Source organism: Falco naumanni, chromosome 5, assembly GCF_017639655.2.
Source record: "Falco naumanni isolate bFalNau1 chromosome 5, bFalNau1.pat, whole genome shotgun sequence".
NCBI classification, from domain to species: domain Eukaryota; kingdom Metazoa; phylum Chordata; class Aves; order Falconiformes; family Falconidae; genus Falco; species Falco naumanni.
In genome coordinates, this window is record NC_054058.1 from 34866391 (window position 1) to 34886744 (window position 20354).

The 20354-nt window shown below is 47.0% G+C and overlaps 2 protein-coding genes across 3 annotated transcripts; one reads left to right on the forward strand and one right to left on the reverse strand.

The window, feature by feature from the left end:
• Positions 1 to 442: 442 nt before the first annotated feature.
• Positions 443 to 9157, reverse strand: ANKRD54 (ankyrin repeat domain 54). The gene is made up of 8 exons (XM_040595041.1): positions 8464 to 9157; positions 8020 to 8067; positions 5344 to 5442; positions 4734 to 4805; positions 4286 to 4333; positions 4037 to 4161; positions 3085 to 3192; positions 443 to 2405 (listed from the first exon to the last, which is right to left on the reverse strand). Exons 1-8 carry the CDS (start codon positions 9155 to 9157, stop codon positions 2331 to 2333), a joined length of 1269 nt encoding a protein of 422 aa, XP_040450975.1. The 3' UTR covers positions 443 to 2330.
• Positions 9075 to 18952, forward strand: EIF3L (eukaryotic translation initiation factor 3 subunit L). 2 transcript variants are annotated; one of them, XM_040595039.1, is made up of 13 exons: positions 9075 to 9188; positions 9283 to 9331; positions 9467 to 9677; positions 10281 to 10360; positions 10654 to 10715; positions 12041 to 12110; positions 12797 to 12870; positions 13847 to 14018; positions 14278 to 14432; positions 15221 to 15391; positions 16405 to 16902; positions 17892 to 17972; positions 18708 to 18952. In XM_040595039.1, exons 1-13 carry the CDS (start codon positions 9156 to 9158, stop codon positions 18744 to 18746), a joined length of 1695 nt encoding a protein of 564 aa, XP_040450973.1. In that variant the 5' UTR covers positions 9075 to 9155; the 3' UTR covers positions 18747 to 18952. The 2 variants fall into 2 exon arrangements, with proteins under 2 accessions (XP_040450973.1, XP_040450974.1); XM_040595040.1 differs by lacking the exons at positions 9075 to 9188; positions 9283 to 9331; positions 10281 to 10360 and having other exon boundaries at positions 9599 to 9677.
• Positions 18953 to 20354: the final 1402 nt, after the last annotated feature.

Sequence of the window (20354 nt, forward strand, 5' to 3'; positions counted from 1 at the left end):
TGTCCCAGGACAACAGCACAGCCATTTTATCTGGCATGGGGCAAGGCTCAAGTTCAGCTGCCTTCTCCCCACCAGCTCCACACTTTTGCAGGAGCACAGGCTGGACAAGGCTGCTTTTCCTCTTTGCAGAACATCCCATCTTCCAGCTTAAAGCAATCCCACTGAGATTCTCTTTCCTCTATTTGTATGGTTTCACAGCAACTAACTAGGTTTAAAGCTTGCATTTCTTGGCTGTGACACCCAAGATCAGAAGGTGAGTCAGCAACCACGTACTTTGATCTGCAAACAGACTGGTGTTTGAATTCAAACAATTTTGTGTTGTCACTTCTGATTTCAGCAGCAAGTAGGAGAGTAGCGGTTACCAAATCCAGTGCTGTCAGTTTGGCCTGGAACATAGGTAAAGAAAGAGGAATGAGCCACTCTGAAAAAGAGCGAACTTGGCTGAGGAGTCCAAAAAGGCCGACAGGATTTTATTGAAGTTCAAAATACAAAAAGGTCAGATTGTCTCCCACCCCCTCAGTATCCTTCCCATTCAGCATATCCTAACAAAATATCAGTATTCACAGTGACAGCTCCAGCCAAACCACAAGGCCGTTAGTCCCAGTCATGGCCTCCAGCACCCCACAGATGAACCTATCTAAAAGTCACGCATATTTCTGGTATCTCAGCTTTGAACATGGAAGTCCACTTAGCCTCTTCCTGGACAAGATGCCAGACATTAGGGAAACATGCTGACCTGAAAGTCTCTGAAGAAAGCTCCAGACTGTGGCTGTTGCATGGTTAGGCTGAATCCTAAGAATGAACACTTCCAAACCAGCGATGCCCGAGCTGTGGGATGGGTACAGCTACCAGCACACTGTATCTTTTAGGTGTGGCACACAGGTGGGAACTCTGCTACTGAGCATGTTCTTGTCACCCTGCTGCTTTGGCACCCTACTGACAAGACTTCATGAATTCCTGCTCCAAGAACAAAGCTGTCTACATCCTCATGTCTAACCACAGTGGGGCAGAAGCAAGAGAGCAGCAAGAGCAATTCCCTGCATTCTTCATAGCTGCATCACTTTAGGCTTCCAGCAGGGCTCATAACTCATTCCTCACACCGCACTGAAGGTCCTGGAGCAGCACATCTCTATGACAAGCAAGGAACAGTATGGATCAGCTGTGGGTTTGGTGCTGCTGAGGAAGCCCTAAATCCACCTCCATCCCAGCCCAGTAATACAGCTGAATACACAACACCTCCTGCTGCAACTGGACCTCTTGCCTGAGACCGCTAGTAACAGGAAACACAAAACTCAGTTACGGTGGTTTTTTGTTTCTTTTTTCCTCTTTTTTTTTTTTTTTCAAGATGCAGATGTCTGCCTAAAACTGCACTAGGATTAAGTCACATCCCAAACCTTATTCTTGCATCAGGGCAGCTCTGATGTGCTAGGTGTCTACCTGGGTATTTTTTGCAAGTGTTTCACTATAGTATTTAAGCACTGACTTGTAGCAGCTTGGAACAGGCTGCCCAGGCAGGTGGTGGGATCACCATCCCTGGAAGCATTTAAAAAACATGTAGATGCGCTGCTTAGGGACATGGTTTAGTAGTGAACTTGGCAGTACTGGGTTAACAGTTGGACTTGATCTTAAAGGTCTTTTCCAACCTAAATGATTATGTGATTCTATTCAAAAACCAGGGCCAGTGAAAGCTGTTAAGTCTAGCAATGAAAAGCTTTGTATTGCATTTATAACCAGATAGATCCTCTGCCCTGGTTAGGATTAAGCCTTGGTGCCTGTTTCTCAAGGTAGTATGTTTGCCTGGCTACTAGCATGCAGAATTCAGTGTGTGTTCTTCTCACAGCAGAAAGCCTTCTGTTGTCCGAGGCATCCACTTTCTCCCCCATGCAATTGAGTACTGTGGAGGTGGCAAAAGGTGCCTGTTCCAAGCATTTCTGTGATGGTGCCCAGCTGGTGTCAGGGCTGGTGACAGCACATGGCATCAGCCACCACCTACATCAAACTGAGGTGCTTAGGAGAAGGCAAAATATCTCTGGAAGGGGTATCCTATTCAGCGCCAGCCCATCTGATATAAAGAGGAGCAGCTCTTTTTTTCCAAAAGTCGCAGCTGCAGCACTGTCTGTTGTCTCTGTTGTCCAAAGCGTGCTGCCTCCCCACGAGGCAGCTGCAGCAGCACCAACAGGAAAAATCTAAGCACCACTGGAGAGTGGATCTGGCAGGAATGGCTGCTGGCAGCAATATTTATTCACCGTTCTGGGAAGCAAGCTTCAGCTTCCTCTTTTTCTCTCTCTAAGGCTTCTCCTGCTGCATCAGGAAGATGATTTGGAAGCCCATTACCTCTTCTCCATCTTCTGCATCTGCAGGCTGAGAGATGTGAAGCTGGCCAGGAGGTCTGTAACCTCGTCCACCTGCCAGAAGAATATAGCTGGCCGTTAAGCAGGGCAATACAGTTGCGCAGTCACCCACCACCACAGAAGAAACCCCTGTGTAGCAGGAACCAACCTTGCACCAGGACTGCCAGTAAGGCCCACACTAAGCTTATACTAGGGCAGAATCCCTTTGGTCCCACAGTCATGTAGAAGGGCTCCAGTCCTCAGGATCAAACAAATATTAATTAAGGTAGTGGGAGCTTCTCCTCATTACTCAGGAGGTTGATGCTTGATCTCCACCTCACACCATTTAGTCAGTCCTTGAAAATACAGGTATGCTGCTGCATTACCCAGAGCTCAGAAATGGTATTAGGGCTGTTTCCTCTAAGCCTATTTCTAAGGGCCAATCTTTTGTAGAAAAAAACCAAACAGGCCCAGCAATCCTGTGTAGTTGTGCTGAACCTGGCCTTAAAATGCCTCGGCCAATCTGACCTGCAGCTTCTCTGCTGAGCTGCTAGGCACAGTGATGCTTTCTGCATTTTGAATTCCAACCTAAAGAAGTACCACAAGTCATCACGTAACTTGCCCATGTTACCCAATATGAGCAAGAATGCTTTCAAAACTGTCTTCATTGTCACCTTGCTCATGCAGTTGTATTCTCCTAAACACAGAAGTCACAACACAAGTAGGTGAGTCACAGTAGCTCAGCGCTGCTTACCTGTTCCTTTGTGCTAGTCCTCTGTAACCTGGAGCAGAGGTCATCCAGCTGTTCCTTTTGCTCATGCCTCCCTAGACGCTCTAGGTATTCCCGCAACATCTGGATAATCTGAAACCAGCAGGAATAAGAGGCAAACATCAGATAGCCGCACCAGACTGGGATGTTTAAATTGCCAAGCACAGCCTTGACACTGCAGTACATGGCAGAGTACATGACCCATACAGAAGAACACATGCAAAGCAACTGGAGAGCACTAATGGCAGCATCAGAGCCCAGTGAGACACCAGAGGTGTTTATCAGCCACTGATGGACTGTCGTGATCCCTGTGCCTGGTTTAAGAACAGGGAAGAGAGACAGGCCCACTGAAGAAGCATAAAGTCTAGCCCTGAAAGCACCAAACTTTTCTTTGTGGCTGGCTAGCTAGCTTCCCTTGCTGTAAGGAGCAGGGATTTCCCAATCCAGCAAGATCCACTTGTGCACTGGGGATGAAAATCCTTGTGGCTCCTATATGGCTCCCAAAGAGAGGCCCACACCTTGTGCATTTGTGATGTAGCCCCCTGACCGCTTTCCTATTCCCTGTTCCCACATATTGAAGCAGGGCAGGCTGTGCAGGAATGCAGAGTCCCTGCATGTGTAGCCATAGCTACAGCCTCATGCCGTGGTCCCTCTCCTGCCATAAGCCATCTGTCTTACAGGGTGGTTAAAGAAAAGAGTGCTCCATACAGCCTGAGAACTATGACATTCAATGCAGCCTTGGCCTACCAGAGCCAAGAGACGTCCTGCAAAAATTCAGAGTAGCGACTGGGAAAAAGGAAGGTCTCTGAAAACAGAAGGAAAGAGTCAAACTCTCCTCACAGCAGCTAAAAGCTTACAGACAGGTATTTAAATAAAGGGTGCAGGAGACAGCCAGAGGCTGCACCACTTTACCAGAACACAGGACTGTTTCTTTTACCTGTTTCACTTCAAGGCGTACAGCCTCCAGGCTGTGGGAGAGTCCTTCCTGCAGGATGTTTAGCTTTGATTTAGCGAGGTGCAGTGGAGTTCTGCCAGCTCGATCCAAGGCATCAACTCTGGCCCCTGCAAGATGCATGAGCAAGGACAGAAAGTGAGGTCTGTCTTCAAGACTTAGTGTCCCTGGGGAGTATAAACAGGGGCAGGGCAGGAAAGGGATGGGCTGTAATTGTTATAGAGGAAATGTTACCTCCGCGCAGCAGCGTGGTGATGACAGGAACGTGGTTCGTGCAGGCAGCTGGGGAGGGAAAACACAGGACACACAACTCAGAGGTACTAGCAAACAACAAAGGAGTTTCTGCTCAGTCGTGGAGCTTGCTGCTTCCCAAAAGGCTCTTTGCCACGGGAAAGACAAACAGCTAACTTGCTAAGGGTAACCTCACACTCAAGCCTGAGTACTCTCTGGAACAGGTCCTGCATTCCTTGGGGCTGGCAGATGGAGGGAAACTGATTTTCTCAAACTGATTGTTAAACCTTTGTGAGGAGTGAAACTAACGAAGTGCAGAGTTCCACCTACGTCCTAAAGCTGGGGACGCATACCGTTATGCTCAGGAAAGAGGAAGGTGGAGAGGAAAGGAACAGCAAGGCAGTGCTCACCTCACATCTCAGCATGCAAAGCTCCTCTGTGTGGCACTTACCCAAGTGTAAGGGGGTGTTTCCCAGCCCATCTCTCTGGTTTGGGTCAGCCCCATGGTCCAGAAGCAGTTGCACTGGAAGCAAGAAAAGAGAGTTACAGCAGTCCCTTCCCTTTGCCCCACAGGTTAGGCCCACATGGGCCACAGGTCCATGCAGTAGCCACCAGGATGCCTTATGGATGCTACTGTTCAGTTCATCGTCTTCCTCCCAGAGACAGAGGGTTGGCACAACAACGCAGAAGGACCCAGCACAAAGCCAGACAGTGCCACTGTCCCTAGTCTCCTAAAGGGAAGAACTGGGACTAAGGACACCCTTCCTTCCGCATCAGTACACCCCTAAAGCTGGGAGTTCCTGCTCCCCCTTCAGCAGGGGGACATGGCAAGCCCTGGAGCCAGAGTTTAGCTGGCAACTTTGCCACAAAACACACAGAAAACAATCTCTGTATTTCTGATAGGCCAAAGCAATCTCTGTCACACACTGAATCAAATTAAAAAGCATCCTTTGAAATCTCTGCCACAGAGAGGCTGCTTTTAAATTAATTTTTAATTCAATTTATGTAACTACATTTTATTTAAATTTTAATTTTTAACAGAACTTCCCCTCCCCACTCACCAATGTGATCATTGCCATTGCAGGAGGCAAAGTGCAGGGCTGTCCGGCCTTTGTCGTCTGCAGCACAGGGGTCAGTTCCATCCTCCAAGAGTTGCTGCACTGACAGTGCCAAGGAGAAGAAAGCAGGTAAGCTGAAGGGGCACGCGATCAGAAAGGGGAAATGCCATCCGTTCTTCTGTAGGTAGGTGCACACTCTGCCAGCTGCAAAGTCAACTGGACCTGAACCAGCTCCAGCCAACACCCTGGCTCAGCAGAACCAGCCTAAGCAGCGTACCCTCCACCCTCTCTTACAGCCTCTCACCAACTTCCATGTATTGCTATAAAAGATAAGCCAACAACTGTAATGGCTAAGGCTAAGGATCCACCTAGCCAAATTTTCAAGCTCCAAGGACAATCAGCAGCAAACACCTACAGAGGAGCACAAAAAAGATAGCAAGGACATGGGGCTAACTCACAGCCTTTAGTCAGCTGTATCTCAGGCACTTCTCAAGCTAGAATTAGCGTCCTGTGCTTACTATCTCTCCATGGGCTCTCTCCGTAGATTTGCATGGTCATTTTCTACATGTGTAAACTTTTCACATCAACATGGACCTGTGGCAAAAAGTTTCACAGTATAACCACATGCAGTGAAAAAAGCCACCTCCCCACACCTGTTTTGACTATGTCCCTTCCTACATTCATCTGAAACTCTTAAGTTTTTGCCATACTGACGGTGGCTACTGTTTGGGAAGCAGGCAGGTGAGCAGTGCAAATAGACCCTTAGGAGATGAGGTACTGAAGTGAGATAGTGAGCGGCCCAAGTAGCCATACCATCACCTATGCATTCCCTCATCATCCACTCATTCCTCCTGCTTCTTCAGTGCCACCACTGGCACTTCTTGTAACCTGAAGTACCTCCTTTTCTCAGGTATCAAGGAAAAACCTGCTCACACAGAAAGACAAACTAGTATGACTCTCCAGTATTGGGTATAACAAAGTCAGAGACCAGTAAAGGCTGAAAATATTAGGGTCATAAAAGCAGCATCTACAGCAACATGTGTAAGAATAACTTTAAGGGTTATTACTCCTGTTGTTTTGAGATTATCCTGATGTAGTCATCAGTCTGTAAAATAAAGCTCTCATTCCTTTAGCTGTTAAAAATACTGACAGATTTGCTGTATTTTGAGTTCTTTAACAGCACATCCTGTAACAGTCAAATCTGACCAGTACTGGAGACAAGAAACTAGGTAGCTTAGATCACTGAAAGTCACCATTCATCTCAGCTTTCAGAGTCATATTTCAATTTCTTCCTATACACCTACTGCTTTAAGTGTGGTACAGAAGTGAAAGGACACCTGAAGAGATGGGAGTGGCATTAATGTGCGATGTTTGATACTCCAGAAGAAAGACAGGGAGACTGACAGTGTCACCTGTGAGAGCTGTTAACAGGGAACACTTTACCTAGTCCTGCCCTGAAGCCAGTAGGAAATGACATAACCTCTCCCACCCAGTGCCAAGTAACAGCAGGTAACAGCAACATTTTACTTGTCGATGAAGAACAAATTTGTCATCAAACAAGTCTTTCTCAAGTTGCAGAGTATACAAAACACAGCAGGGTTGAAAACAGGGGAACCTTTGTATCAAAAACAGGTGTAAAACTCTAAGATGGATTGAAACCAAGACTTTCATAAAGCCCGATTCTTTCATTCTTCCTCTTGACTTGGTGACTGAAGCCAAGCCTTTCTGTACTGACAGAGCTCACAGATTAACTTCATCCATCAGTTCATGAAACAACATATTGTGGAGCCACAGGGTGAAGCACGCTAGACAAACCCCCGTTCTGATATATGGCAAGTTTCTACAAGTCAAACCAATTTCCAATTATGTTCACAGAATGGCCTGATAAACAGTTAGGCCAACACAGCTGAGGGGACAGTATAGTTAGTCTAAGCAGGTGTCGTGGTTTCAGCTGGGTTAATTTTCTTCTTAGTAGCTGGTGCAGTGATGCATTCTGGATTTGGTGTGAGAACAACGTTGACAGGACACTCTTTTTGACTCCCCTCCCCATCCCTCTGGGCGAGGGGGAGGTGAGTGAGTGGCTGCGTGGTGCTTGGTTGCCAGCCAGGGTTAAACCACGACAGAAGGACAACAATAAGGGGCAAATAATATACACCAGTATCGCTGCTGGACACTACATATCAAACCCCACCTAATCTACGGTATAGAGAAGTAAAAGGAGTCACAGGCAGGCCACAAGTCTTCTCTGAAGTCACTGTGAGAGGCAGAGTCCAGCACTGGGCTTGGTTCTGATCTGCTGGGTCACACTGTCTCATTGTACACGGTATGGCTTAGATAAACATAACTTTTCCACCTTGCCAAAACACTACTCTTTTGCTGCTTACAATCACACAAAAGTTACATACCAGAAAAGCTGGAACAGTGCAGTGCTGATTAGGTTGAGGCAGCTGGAAAACTAACACTATGAACCAGATGCAGTGAAAAACTGAATACTGTAACCAGCCTCACTCTGCACAGAGAGCAAAACAAGGCTTCAGAAAAGCAGTTCTAGATTTGCAGCATCTAAAGCACCATGTCCACGAACTATCTGCACCCTCCTCCTCCTCTCCTAAAACAAAAGTCCTCGACAAAACTGCCCTTCCAGGAAGAGGTCTCAAGCAGGATTGGGAGAAGTCCTACCTGTGTCCAAGTCGTTGCTATTGGCAGCTTCACGCAGCCTTTTCAGAGCTATGGAGAAAAGAAAGCAGTTACTAGAAAGCACAGAGAAAAAAGGAGCATTTCCCCGCTGAAACACCCCATCCCAGTGCTCGAGCTCTGGTCACGGCTCAAACCGCGCTGGTGCTGGCTCAGGAGATCAAGAGCCCGGGTAAGAGGCACTCCTCTTGTCACCTCCTGGGGCCAGCCACGGGCCCTCCCACTCCGGACGGCCACCCCACCCGGCAGGAGCGAGGCGCCTTCCCAAGCCGCCCACCGGGCAGATCCGACCTCCTTCCAGAGCCCCACCACAGGAAAGCCGAAGCTTTAGCGCCTCCCCGAATCAGAAGCTCTGCACCCAGCTGAGGCCTGGACGGAGCCGGCGGCAGCAAAGGGCGGTCCCAGGAAGGGGCGCTGCCCCCCGCTCACCGTGGCTCTCCTTGCCCGTAGGCCCCAGCCGGCGGTGGAGGCGGGCGGCCCTGCGCAGGCGTCGGGCCGGGATCTTGCCTGCGGGCTCCTCCCGCTGCCACAGGACGTGCAGGTAGCCGAGGGGGGCACCCGCCGCCGGCCCCAGCGACAGCCCGGCCCCCAACGCAGGCTCCGGCTCCGGCCCCGGCTCCGTGTCTGTCGCTGCTGCGGCCCCGCTGCCTCCCTCCATCCCTGCACGGGCCGGGCCGGGATGCAGGGGCAGAGAGGAGGGGAGGGTCGTCTCGGTAACAACGGGGCGGGCCGTGTCCTCTCGACCAATCAAGAGTGCCCCATTCCGCTGTGTGTGTGTGTGCAGCCAATGGGGAGGTAGAGGCGTCTTCCTTCTACCCGAAGGAAGGCGAGTAGAGAAGCGAGGTGGGAGGTGGAGGAGGTGCCCGGGAAGGTTTGACGGGCAGGCATAGTATCCAATCAGAGGGAGGGACGGGGCAGAGGTCGCACCAGGCTCCTGGCAGCTCAGCAGGCTGAAGACAAGCAGCTGTTTCAACCAGTGGAAGAGCGCAGCCCCGCTCCGACACCGCCCTTCCGGCCGGGGGCCCGAGCCCCGCCCCTGGTGCCAGCCCCTCTTCCTGCCCGCTCCGCGCCGGGCCCGCGTTGCCGCCCGGAGCCGTTTCGTTGCGCGCTGCGCCGCCGCCATGGCCTACCCGGGGGAGGACTACGACAACGAGGTGTGGGGCGAGGGGCCCGGGGCGGGGGGGAACGGGACCCGGGCGGTCGTGTCCGGGCTGGTGGTGGTGACTGGCAGTCTCCCTCTCTCTACAGGCCGCCTACGACCCCTACGCCTACTCCAACGACTATGATATGCACACGGGTGAGTGTGGGCCTCGGCCGCGCCGGCGCCGTGGCCCCTCGGGTGCGTCGGGCCCGCTGGCGCTTGGCCGGGTCTGTAGGCCCGGCCCGGGCTGGGCTGTGCGGCAGGCGCCTCACTGTTCGTCTTTCCCTTCAGGAGACCCGAAGCAAGACCTGGCCTACGAGCGCCAGTACGAGCAGCAGACCTACCAGGTGATCCCCGAAGTGATCAAAAACTTCATTCAGTATTTTCACAAGACCGTGTCGGATCTCATTGACCAGAAGGTGTATGAGCTCCAGGCCAGCCGTGTTTCCAGTGATGTCATTGACCAAAAGGTGTACGAGATCCAGGACATCTATGAAAACAGGTACAAAGCCGTCCTTCCTGCAAGGGGGAATAGCTGTTTAAACTGTGATGAAAGTGCACTAAATGGAAAAGCTGACTACCTGTGTTTTTCCAAACTTCATCTGTCTTTAAAATACAGCATGAGGTTTGGTTAGGTTACTGGGGGAAACCCCCAGATATTTCCAGACCATTAGGCTAACATAAGTATAGGTGAGTTGTGACCTGTCTGAAGGAAAATATCGGTCCTGTGCCTAACAGGCATGGAAGCAGTAAAAAGTGACCCAGTAGTGGTAGTTAGGCAGTTTGCAGAAAGCTGTGAGTTGTAATTGTTGTGCCTGTTCCTTACAGATACTCCTGCTTCTGCTTGTAACTGTGTCACTTTGCCGTGAAGGGAATGTAGAAGTAACATACACAGCTGTTCCATATTTCAGGAATAATTTGAAGACTTTAACTGCATAGTTTGCAATTCCCATTCTTTGTTTCAACTCTGGACTTACTAAAAGAGGATGGTGGTGGTGGTGGTCTACTTTTATCAAGCCCAAGGCCTCTATATTGTGATCTCTTAACTCCAGCACTGTCATACTACTGTGAAATCGTTTCTAATACCACGTGTTGTATCTTTCAGCTGGACAAAGCTGACAGAAAGGTTTTTTAAGAATACCCCATGGCCAGAGGCTGAGGCCATTGCCCCTCAAGTTGGAAACGGTAAGTCTTTTACTTTCTTTTTGTTTGTCAGGGAGAGGAGGAACTAAATCACTTTTGATACACGAGTGAGCAGGTGCACAGCGTTGCTGCTGCCTGAGTCAGTTGGTTTTGTTCACTCTGACAACTCCTTCAGCAGATGTCTGGCAAGTTAAATTTGAACAAAGTATCCTTTTGTGCCTCCTTTATTGCTGGGTGATAACCAGGTGGCAGGAGGAGCACAACTTGCATGTCCAAGAGATCCTGTTGCTTAGGCCTTGTGGTTTGCTAATGTCCAGTTCCATCATCTTTTCCAGATGCTGTTTTTCTTATCCTCTACAAGGAGCTGTATTACAGGCACATCTACGCCAAAGTCAGCGTGAGTGTCCTTTGTCTTTCTGTTGGTTGCATGCTGGCTTCTCCATGCCATAAAACTTGCCAAATCTTACTGCTGCCATAGTACCAGTGGTTCCATATTTTTTGCAAGACAGGATTGGATGGGTTTATGAACTGTGAGTTGCTTTTAGGGAAGTTTAAAATTCTTGCCTTGTGTTAGCTTAGTAAGGATTCACTGACTGCTGAAAAGCAAGAAAGACTTGACTGTCTTTCTGAGGCTTATTAGCTGTCTCCTCAAGCTTGGTTGTAATGAGTGTGCAGGCTTCCCTGGCAGCTTATATGAATCATAAGAACCCGGTCTGAGTTTTCAGGAGGCTGTTTTGTAAAAGTTTGTTACTGACATCAAATGTAGTGATTAGTGAGTTAGGGAAGGAGATGTTGGGACATAACTGAATTTTCTTTTTGATAGAGCTATGTTGGTAATTGCAAGTTGGGTTTGTGTGTTTCTTTGTGGCTCTTTGTTCTTCAGATTAGCAGGCGGGTGAGAGGAGGTGTCACAAGAGGAAGGTGGTTACTTGTGCTTAAAAAAATCAATATGGAGTCAGAGTGCCTTGCAAAGAGGGAAACACAGGCACCATAAAGGATACAGGAGAAGGAAATGGACAGAATAATGCTCTATAAAACAAAACAAACACCACTTTTTTTTTTTTTCTTAAGCTAATTTGAAGTCATTGAGGAAATCACAGTAGTTCTTGGTTCTTTAAGAAAAGAGCTGAACAGACTTATGGCATAAATAAGTAATAACTGCAGTTTTGGTGTAGGTGGAGGAATGGGCACTTTAAAAGGACTTTAACAGGAGAGACTGCTTTCTCAAGCTGTGCTGTTAGTGGTGCTCAGAGTGTCTCCAGGTGAAACAAGGAAGATGATTCTAGGAAGAGGGTGATTCCTTTCAAATGCTCTTTCAAAGCATTTGGAAATACTGTTCAGAAGCAGAATTGTTGATTTATTAAGGCCTCACATGAGGGGAGAAGGAAGGAGCTGTTGAAGGTAATAGGAAGCTCTTTAGTCTGGACAGCAGAGCTGGACAAGGAAGGTTAACGCATCATGTTCACAGAAGGTTTGAATGCTTGGTCATCCTGGGAGAAGGACCTGTACATGAAATCAGCCCTATTTTATGGGACAATAGTGATACAATTTCGTGTTTTCTGGGTGGTGCTGATGGGTATCCTGATTGAATACTGGCTCTTAACATTTCTGAAATAGACCCTCTGCTGCTGTGACTGTTGACTGTCCTTCATACACTGTTGCCTGTAAACTCACTCCTGCTGTGCTTGAAACTAAATCGACTGTGCTGACTTCTCATTGCAGGGCGGGCCCACACTGGAGCAGAGATTTGAATCCTATTACAACTACTGCAATCTCTTCAACTACATCCTCAGTGAGTTGCTGCAATTCATTTCTGTTTGTGACTTTTGGAGAGGGCAGAACTGGAGAAAGGGTCAGAACAACAGCAACATGTTAGTTTATAGATCATATAGGGAGTAGTAGTCTACAAACTTTATGTATGTTCACGTTTGTTGAATGAAGAGCACTTTACATCCGTGCATTTAAAACCACAAAAAATGCAGATAGTTTCCAATGCTTTCTGAAATACTGTAGAGAATAAAACCTATTTAGCTTTCTGCCTTGCTGAGAACTGCTTCACCAATCTTTATTAAAAAGCAAAATGAAGCTGTAAGCTAGAGAAAACTTGCAGTGTTTCACAGCTGTTTACTGTTGTTGACTCCCCTTGGGACAAATGGGTTTGTGACTCCTTGCCAGACTTCTTGCAGAGAATAGATTGATTAGGATAAACCCCTACAGTCTATGCAGCTTCTGAGAATCACTGCTGCTGAGCAGTCACATGCTAGAGATTAACCCTATATGCACATGTGGTGTTTTAAAGTGAAGGCAGTTGAAGTAGCAAAGGTATGTATCACTGCCCTACTGGAAGCTTCATTCACCTGCTGCTTCATCCATTTCGGGGAAATTCTTGTGTTCCTTAATTTGTGTATTCCTCCAGTTCTGCCACTGTTCTTGCTCAAGGTATTAAGCTTCTTATCTGTTACTTATGCTCTTTTGCAGATGCTGATGGTCCTGCTCCTCTGGAACTGCCCAACCAGTGGCTCTGGGATATCATTGATGAATTCATATACCAGGTCTTATATGACTATCAGGCTGGGCCATTTTGGGCTTGCCTTGCCTCTATTAGTGCTGTAAATTCTCCGTATCCTCCCTCTCTGTGATTTTTCATAGCTAGGATACCACAAAGTGAAAAAAACTTTGGTGTGCACTGTTATTCCTGAGTCACCAGGTAGATGAAGTAGTTGTACAGATTTTTAAGTTATGGGGACTATTTAGGGAGTACTGGACTTCTATTGATATTTCTGTTTCAGTTGCTGCTTATGAGATTTTATTTTTTAACTCACCTTCATTTCTGCCTGATTTGTGCAAAGCAGCCTTGACTGAAGTCTGCTATAATTACATAGACCTTGTGAAGATACTTGCTCAAACTAGTTGTATTGTGTTTTATGGTTTTACTTTAGTTTTGTATTTCTTAGTCAGTAGGGCCTTTATGCTTGCACTGAAGAGTGCTGACCTGATTTGAAATAATCTGTGGTCTAAGATCTTGACGTTAGAAATACTTTTCCCCTTATTGTTCTGAGTGCAGCAGTACAATTCTCGCATGCTATTGGCTTTTTTCTATAGATTCCTTTCTCTGTGACTTTTTTTATTATAGAGCTGACTGGAATTCCTCAAATGCAGTCTTGTCAAGCTTGAGGATGAAAAAGGATGTGTGCATATGTAGCAAAAGATGTGTGTGTATTAAGACACATCTTATGATTTGGTCATTCTCTTTGCTACCTGTTCAGACAGCAAATTTGTGTTTAGTTGCCTGTCCTCATTGTCTAAGAGATCATTCTCTGCTTCGTTCTGTCTTCTGGCCTTTTCCCTCAGCACTGTATCATTTTTCCCCTAGGTGCTTTAAAGGTGGTATAATTTGCTGTTTTGATTGCCAGGTGTTCTCCGATGAAACTTTTTTTTCATGCAACTTGTAGCTTATTGTAATACATTTATGTGATCAACTTGTACCAAACTAGCTTCTCATCATTGAATCTCTGCTTTTTCCTGTAGTTCCAGTCTTTCAGTCAGTACCGTTGCAAGACAGCCAAGAAGTCGGAAGAGGAAATTGATTTCCTTCGTTCCAACCCCAAGATCTGGAACGTCCACAGCGTCCTTAATGTGCTGCACTCTCTGGTGGACAAATCCAACATCAACCGACAGCTGGAGGTCTATACAAGTGGAGGTGAGCTAGCTGGGTGACGCCAAGCCAGACTGGTGTCTGTGCTGACTTGCTTTGATTTGACCAAGCTCAGTTAGCTTTGTTTCGGAGCTGGATCAAACAATCAGTGGATGTACTGACTGGGAGCAGGTTCTGTTGGCCTTGTGTGAGGAGTGCTGGTGATTACACTTGAAGTTTTGCTCCCTTTGCTTGTAAACATAGAGGTGTTGAAAAGGGAGCTCGCTTCCTTGGAGAAAAGCGGCATGGTTCCTTTTTTCCGTAGGTGACCCTGAAAGTGTGGCTGGTGAATATGGTCGTCACTCTCTCTACAAGATGCTGGGCTATTTCAGCCTGGTTGGGCTACTGCGTCTGCACTCTCTGCTGGGGGATTACTACCAAGCGATCAAGGTTCTGGAGAACATAGAGCTCAACAAGAAGGTAATACATGTTTTAAAACCTCTGTTGCAGTTTTCCAAATGTCTCTGTTCAAACATGCTGGTGAAAGATTGCCATAATTTAATCTTCCAGCTGAAGAGCTGTTTGTAGCTGTTGTAGTTTTCAGGAGTTTGTAGTTGAACACAGCTGGAGCTTTGGCATTAAGTCAAGCCATATGATAATGCTTGACAATGTTGCAGCACAAATGCCTTGTTTTTTAGGAAGTTTGCTGTGTTGTGCAAGGCAGTGTTGTTACAGGGAGTCTTAGTTGAATGGTAAACAGTAGCACAGTGGTAGCTAGCTGAACACATTGTCCCCATCTTGATCAGTGGTTTATTCTTGTATTTTTGATTCTTATTCTTACTGTGCCCACTCCCACCTTGCATGTTTTTGCCCTAGAACTGGGTGCTGCTTGGGTAAGTGGCTAACAAAACTCCAGCTGCAACACGGGCTTGGCCCAGGGCTTGGCACAAATCTATGTATCTGCTGTCTGGCACAGGACATGGAGCGAAATAGGGGGAAAGGGAACTGAGCAAAGCAATATTAGGTCCAGTGCAAGAATCCTCTGCTTGCAGGAAGCTGAAACTGGAAAATGTAGGAAACTAGATGATCTAATGAACAGCAAGGAAGCTGCTGCAGGGATGGGTGGGAGATGAGGTATCCTGAATTAACCCTCTCCTTGTTATATTTGGGATGGGACTGAAAGCAGAGGTGGCTGAATTCTGGGTAACAAGCTATTTGGATCAAAGGTGGTTATCTCCCCTCTAACATAGTGTGTTGATCCTTCTCAGAGCATGTATTCCCGGGTGCCTGAGTGCCAGGTGACCACCTATTACTACGTGGGCTTTGCATACCTTATGATGCGGCGTTATCAGGATGCCATCCGTGTCTTTGCCAACATCCTCCTCTACATCCAGAGGACCAAGAGCATGTTTCAGAGGACAACCTATAAGTATGAGATGGTAAGAGATAGAATAGGTCTAGACTTCCCAAAAGAAAAAGCAGCTGTCGTCTTTCCTGCCTTTCCTCTATCACCTGATAACCTACATCTAATAGTCCAGCCTTGTGTTCCTGGACTATGCTGCTGGTGGTCGTGACTGGGGATCTTTTGAACCCCTTTGACATGCGTGGCAATATTTTCTCTTAGCTTGTTACTAGTTCCTTTGGTTGTTCACTATATGGTTGCCCCTGCTCCAGCTGGCAGCCTCTAAGCAGTGTTGTTAGTGAATATCAGCTCCTAATGATATTCTTGTTGATGTTTCTTCAGACTCAGTCCTGTTCCTAGTCCAATCCTGCATTTCATGTTACTGCCATTGTCAGATATATTTCCATTATCAGATAATCATTTATGGACTGTTTTAATTCAATATGACTGAAACAAAGCTGCTTTCTCTTTTCATGTAAGCTGTCTCTGGTGCCTGTTTTACACTCTGCTGCTGCTGTCTCCTTTTTATCCTTATGATTCGTTTCTAACTCTCTGTGTAGCCAAATTCTGCCATTCTTAATTCCATGATACTTCAAAAATTTGGCATGTCTGTTTCATCCACACAGCTGTCTGTTTCATCCCATATTCGGATAAATCTTCCTTCTCAGTCTTTTCTTCACTGGCTTCCCTGATAACTGTCCCTTGCCAGGAGATGGTTCTTAAACTGTGTGCCTTCCCTTCTCCCCTGCACATTTTTGCACCAAAGCAGTCAAATCTGCTTCTGGCCATGCAGGTTCTGTATGGCTCTGGACACATTTGCTGGATACTTTCTCCTTGTCCAGCCCTCTTTCATGGATGAGAGCCTTGATATGGCGTTCATCTACCTGCTTTGCCCAGCAGCACTGCTGCTTTGTTGTGTCCCCCTTGAGCATTAGGACTATTAATGCTCTGAGTAAGGGTCTGTCTTTGAAAAACGCAGCTCCCAGCTCCCTCTGGCACCATAAAGCCAGAGCATATTGACAAACTAACAGGTTCTCCTTTCTGTCTCAGATTAACAAGCAGAATGAGCAGATGCATGCACTCCTGGCCATCGCCCTCACCATGTACCCTATGCGCATAGATGAGAGCATCCACCTGCAGCTGCGAGAGAAATATGGGGATAAGATGCTGCGCATGCAGAAGGGTGATGCACAAGTCTATGAGGAGCTCTTCAGTTATGCTTGCCCCAAGTTCCTCTCCCCTGTGGTACCCAATTATGACAACGTGCACCCCAACTACCACAAGGAGCCCTTCCTGCAGCAGCTCAAAGTCTTTGCTGATGAGGTTCAGCAGCAGGCCCAACTCTCTACCATCCGTAGCTTCCTCAAGCTCTACACTACCATGCCTGTGGCAAAGCTGGCTGGCTTCTTAGACCTCACGGAGCAGGAGTTTCGTATCCAGCTTCTTGTCTTCAAGCACAAGATGAAGAACTTGGTATGGACCAGTGGCATATCTGCCCTGGATGGGGAGTTCCAGTCTGCCTCTGAAGTAGACTTCTATATTGACAAGGTTGGTACCTGCTCCTTCCTTGCTAGGAAATTCCTTCAACCAGGAAATTCTGGAAATGGCAGTACCTGGTTTTGCTCCAGTTTGTGGGAAACATCCCTTCCTTCTTTGTCATGTGAACAGCTTGGCTGCCCACAGTGAAGTCACAGCCCAGCTTAACAGGAGTGTCCCTGGCTGCACAGCAATGGGATGTCACAGGCAGCTTTGGCAGTTGTTGTACCCAGAAAACAAAGGTCCTAAATGCCTTCTTCCCCAGGACAGAGGAAACTGTCATTATTCTTGGGAGGTGACAGCTGGATGACACATAGTGTTGTCAGTGTGTCAGGTGGGCTTATCAGCTTTGTAGGTCTCCCTCACATCTCTCCTTTGCTTGACAAAGCAGGGGTGTTGCTTGGTCATGTTACAGGTCTGTTTTTCCCTGGAGCAGCATTTAGCTCTGCTCTAAGAGGAATGTAAACACAATGTATGGTCCTGTTGCCATCCTGCCCTTGGAGCTCTGGGCAGCAGGAAGCATAGCAAGGAGTCTTTTAGGACTTCATCCTCAAAGAAGGTAGCAGTAACCATTAGGCTTCTTGCTAGGAAGGAGAACAGGTTGTCCCTTGTTCTTGGTTCCTTCCTGCAAGGACTTATGCTGTGTCTCAGCCTACCTCTCCTGGTACATAGCATAACTCTTAGCTGCTGGTAGAGGGAAGCAGAGCATGGATTGGGGTTGGGACTGTCAAAGCTGCTATAAAGAGACACAAAAACGGGAAGAATGTGCAAGAATGTGAACTGAACACAATGTGCATTTGGGACCCAGCCTAGGCAAAGTTATAGGGAAGACAATCTGCAGAGAACTGAGTGGTTGCTGTGGGGCTAGCACAGGTCAGGTATGTGTGATGCAGAACCAGGGCTGGAGTGAAGCCCCTTTGATTGCCTGTCATGTTTGGCAGCGCTTGCTGTTTCTCTGCTAGCGCAGTCCTTTTCCTGACCTCATGCTGTTCCCTCTGCAGGACATGATCCATATTGCAGACACAAAGGTTGCTCGACGCTATGGGGACTTCTTCATCCGCCAGATCCACAAGTTTGAGGAGGTGAGGCCTGGGCAGGAGATCTGTGTAGCTCTGTAGGAAAAGTGGGGCAAGCACTGGGCTGTGCAAGCCCTGATGGAGCTATGCTTGTGTGACAGCTATGTGGCGCCTTGCTGGGATGAGCCTCAGCTCTGCCAGGCACTGCGCCAAGGCAGGTGGTTTAAGCAGTAACTGCTGGCCTTTGCAGAATGGTATAGTTTTGTGTGAGAAGTGCTTATTTGAGCCACAGTGGAAAAGGAGAGTTCTGCTGTCCAAGGACACTGACTCCATTGTCCCTAGACAATAGTAACCCAACCAAAATGGTATCTCTACCCTCATAACTACAGCTCTAGAAAGTGGCATCAAAGATTTCTGGAGCACAGATGACTTCAGCATTGTGCTCAGCCAGGAGGTGACATTGTGTCGCTGCTCCCCTCTCCTGACAGAGGCTGCTGCGCACTGGAAACTTAGGCAGCAAAATCCTGAGATGTAGGGATTTGAGCAATACAGGGTTGCAGTACCATTGCTACAAGTTTGTACCCTTTCTTCTCCCCAGATCTTCCTCTGCTGTCTTGGAGAGGAAGAGGGAGTTTTACTAGTTCCCCTTCTACTTCCCACACTGCCTGTGCTTGCACAAGAGCTCTTTTTGTCTCTGAGTTAGAGAGGAAGGAGTAGAGACATTGGATAAAGGCTTCTGAGGGGAACAGTAGTGTATGTCAATCATTGTATTTTTATGACCTTTGCTTTCTCTAATTCCAGTTGAATCGAACCCTGAAGAAGATGGGCCAGAGACCCTAAGAATTCTGTGGATGCAGCAATCAGCCTGAAAAGAGAAGTGGGTGGGAGAGATTATTCTCTCCGTGGTAAGGGAGGGGAGCTCAGGGTTCTGGCATTTTTGGAATCTCCTGTGATGCTGAAGGTTTTTTGTACTTAAATAAGTAGACCAGTTTGGCTCAAACTGTCCTATGAAGGATAAGACATCTAATAAATCCGTGAAATTGGAATTTTCCTGGTGAGCATTCAGTATCCGATGTACTCATTTTTCCTCTGTGGAAGAATATAATTGCATTTGGAGACCTGGGCAGCTGCTCTTGTTTGTGCTCTCTTTGGTCCACGCTGTTGCAGGTAACAGTTGGGGAGCAGATCTCCCAACATGTTTACAAAGTATGGAAACATGCTTTGTAAAGGCACTGTGCATAGCGAACAGGGAAGGCTGCAGAACTGATTAGTAGGGAGAAAATGAGCTGTTCCACAGTGTATCTATAGGATATGGAAAGAGAAACAAGCTAGTATTGTTCATTTTAGCTCTTACCCCACACATTGAATAAACCTGAGTTGTAGTTGCTTTTGTAGAAGGTTGCATTTTTGCCTTCCCACATCTCTTTGGGCTTTGGTGTGTGTTTGTTTGTTTGGTTTTTTTACTTGCCATGAAGTAGAAATGCTCTAAAGTGGATTGACGTTTTCTTAAAGGAAGGGGGAGGATTTTTGCAAACTTTCAACCAATATTAACTTCAGTAATCTTATGAGATGTCCTTGATGGATGTTGTGTTTTATTTCAGCACAAGTGCTGCCCTGGCCCTTAATTTAATGGAGTTCAGTTTCTCCAGAAAACTCCCTGACAGAGTTTAATTTATTAAAACCCTTTAAATGCTTATCTTCCAAGCTCTTGAGCCACTTTGGATTCTTCAAGGCAAATTTGCTGTGTCTTCGAAGTGAAAAAAAGATCGAAAACTAGCCCTATAAAGGGGAATCAAGACTTTGTATATATTGGGGAAGAGAATGCAAAAAATGAATCGCATCTCATCTGCCCTACGCACCCTCTGTCCCCCTCTCCTTTTGCTGTCTTTAAATAGTTTGGTATTTGAGTGGTAGAAACAGGTGCAAGAGGGGAACCTCTGTAATAAGAAAGTTACACAAAGCATGCTTCATATATACCATCTGCCTCTTTGTACCTCTCCCTCATTCCTTTCCAGTGAGAGGGGGGTCTTGGCAGGCCAGCTTGGCTTCGTATGTGATTCTGAGTAAAGTCAGGAATAATTAGCCTTTGTTGGATTATATGCTGTGTTTGAATGAGGGTCAAGTTTCTAGTATCTAGTGACCTAGATACTGCTCAAAAGTAAACTGCATTTCCTATCACAAAATCTTGTAACTCAGGTGGGCAGGGTACAGGCAGCACAGAATGAGATTAAATAGGCAACTCCTGTTGGCCTTCTAGCTGCTACTGTTAGTGTTATGCATAATAAGAACTTAATACTTCCAGTTCTGAAGGGTGTGAAGCAGCCATATCATTAAGAAATTGAAGGACTAAGATGCCACTGCATTGCAGCAGCCCATGGGAGCTGGGTTCATACCAAGAAAATTGCTCCTTTTTATTTTTAGAGCTGGCACTTTTTTGCTTGTATATAT

What these genes read in the sequence shown, in the direction of transcription:
- EIF3L (XM_040595039.1), top strand. Translation starts at nt 9,156, where the DNA reads ATGGCCTACCCGGGGGAGGACTACGACAACGAG. An exon ending in GGGAGGACTACGACAACGAG is followed by an intron (nt 9,189 to 9,282) that starts GTGTGGGGCGAG and finishes CTCTCTCTACAG; the next exon opens with GCCGCCTACGACCCCTACGC. An exon ending in TGCCCCTCAAGTTGGAAACG is followed by an intron (nt 10,361 to 10,653) that starts GTAAGTCTTTTA and finishes CATCTTTTCCAG; the next exon opens with ATGCTGTTTTTCTTATCCTC.
- ANKRD54 (XM_040595041.1), bottom strand. Translation starts at nt 9,157, where the DNA reads ATGGCGGCGGCGCAGCGCGCAACGAAACGGCTCCGGGCGGCAACGCGG. An exon ending in CAATGGCAATGATCACATTG is followed by an intron (nt 4,806 to 5,343) that starts GTGAGTGGGGAG and finishes TCTTGCTTCCAG; the next exon opens with TGCAACTGCTTCTGGACCAT. An exon ending in TACGCCTTGAAGTGAAACAG is followed by an intron (nt 3,193 to 4,036) that starts GTAAAAGAAACA and finishes TGCTGGTTTCAG; the next exon opens with ATTATCCAGATGTTGCGGGA.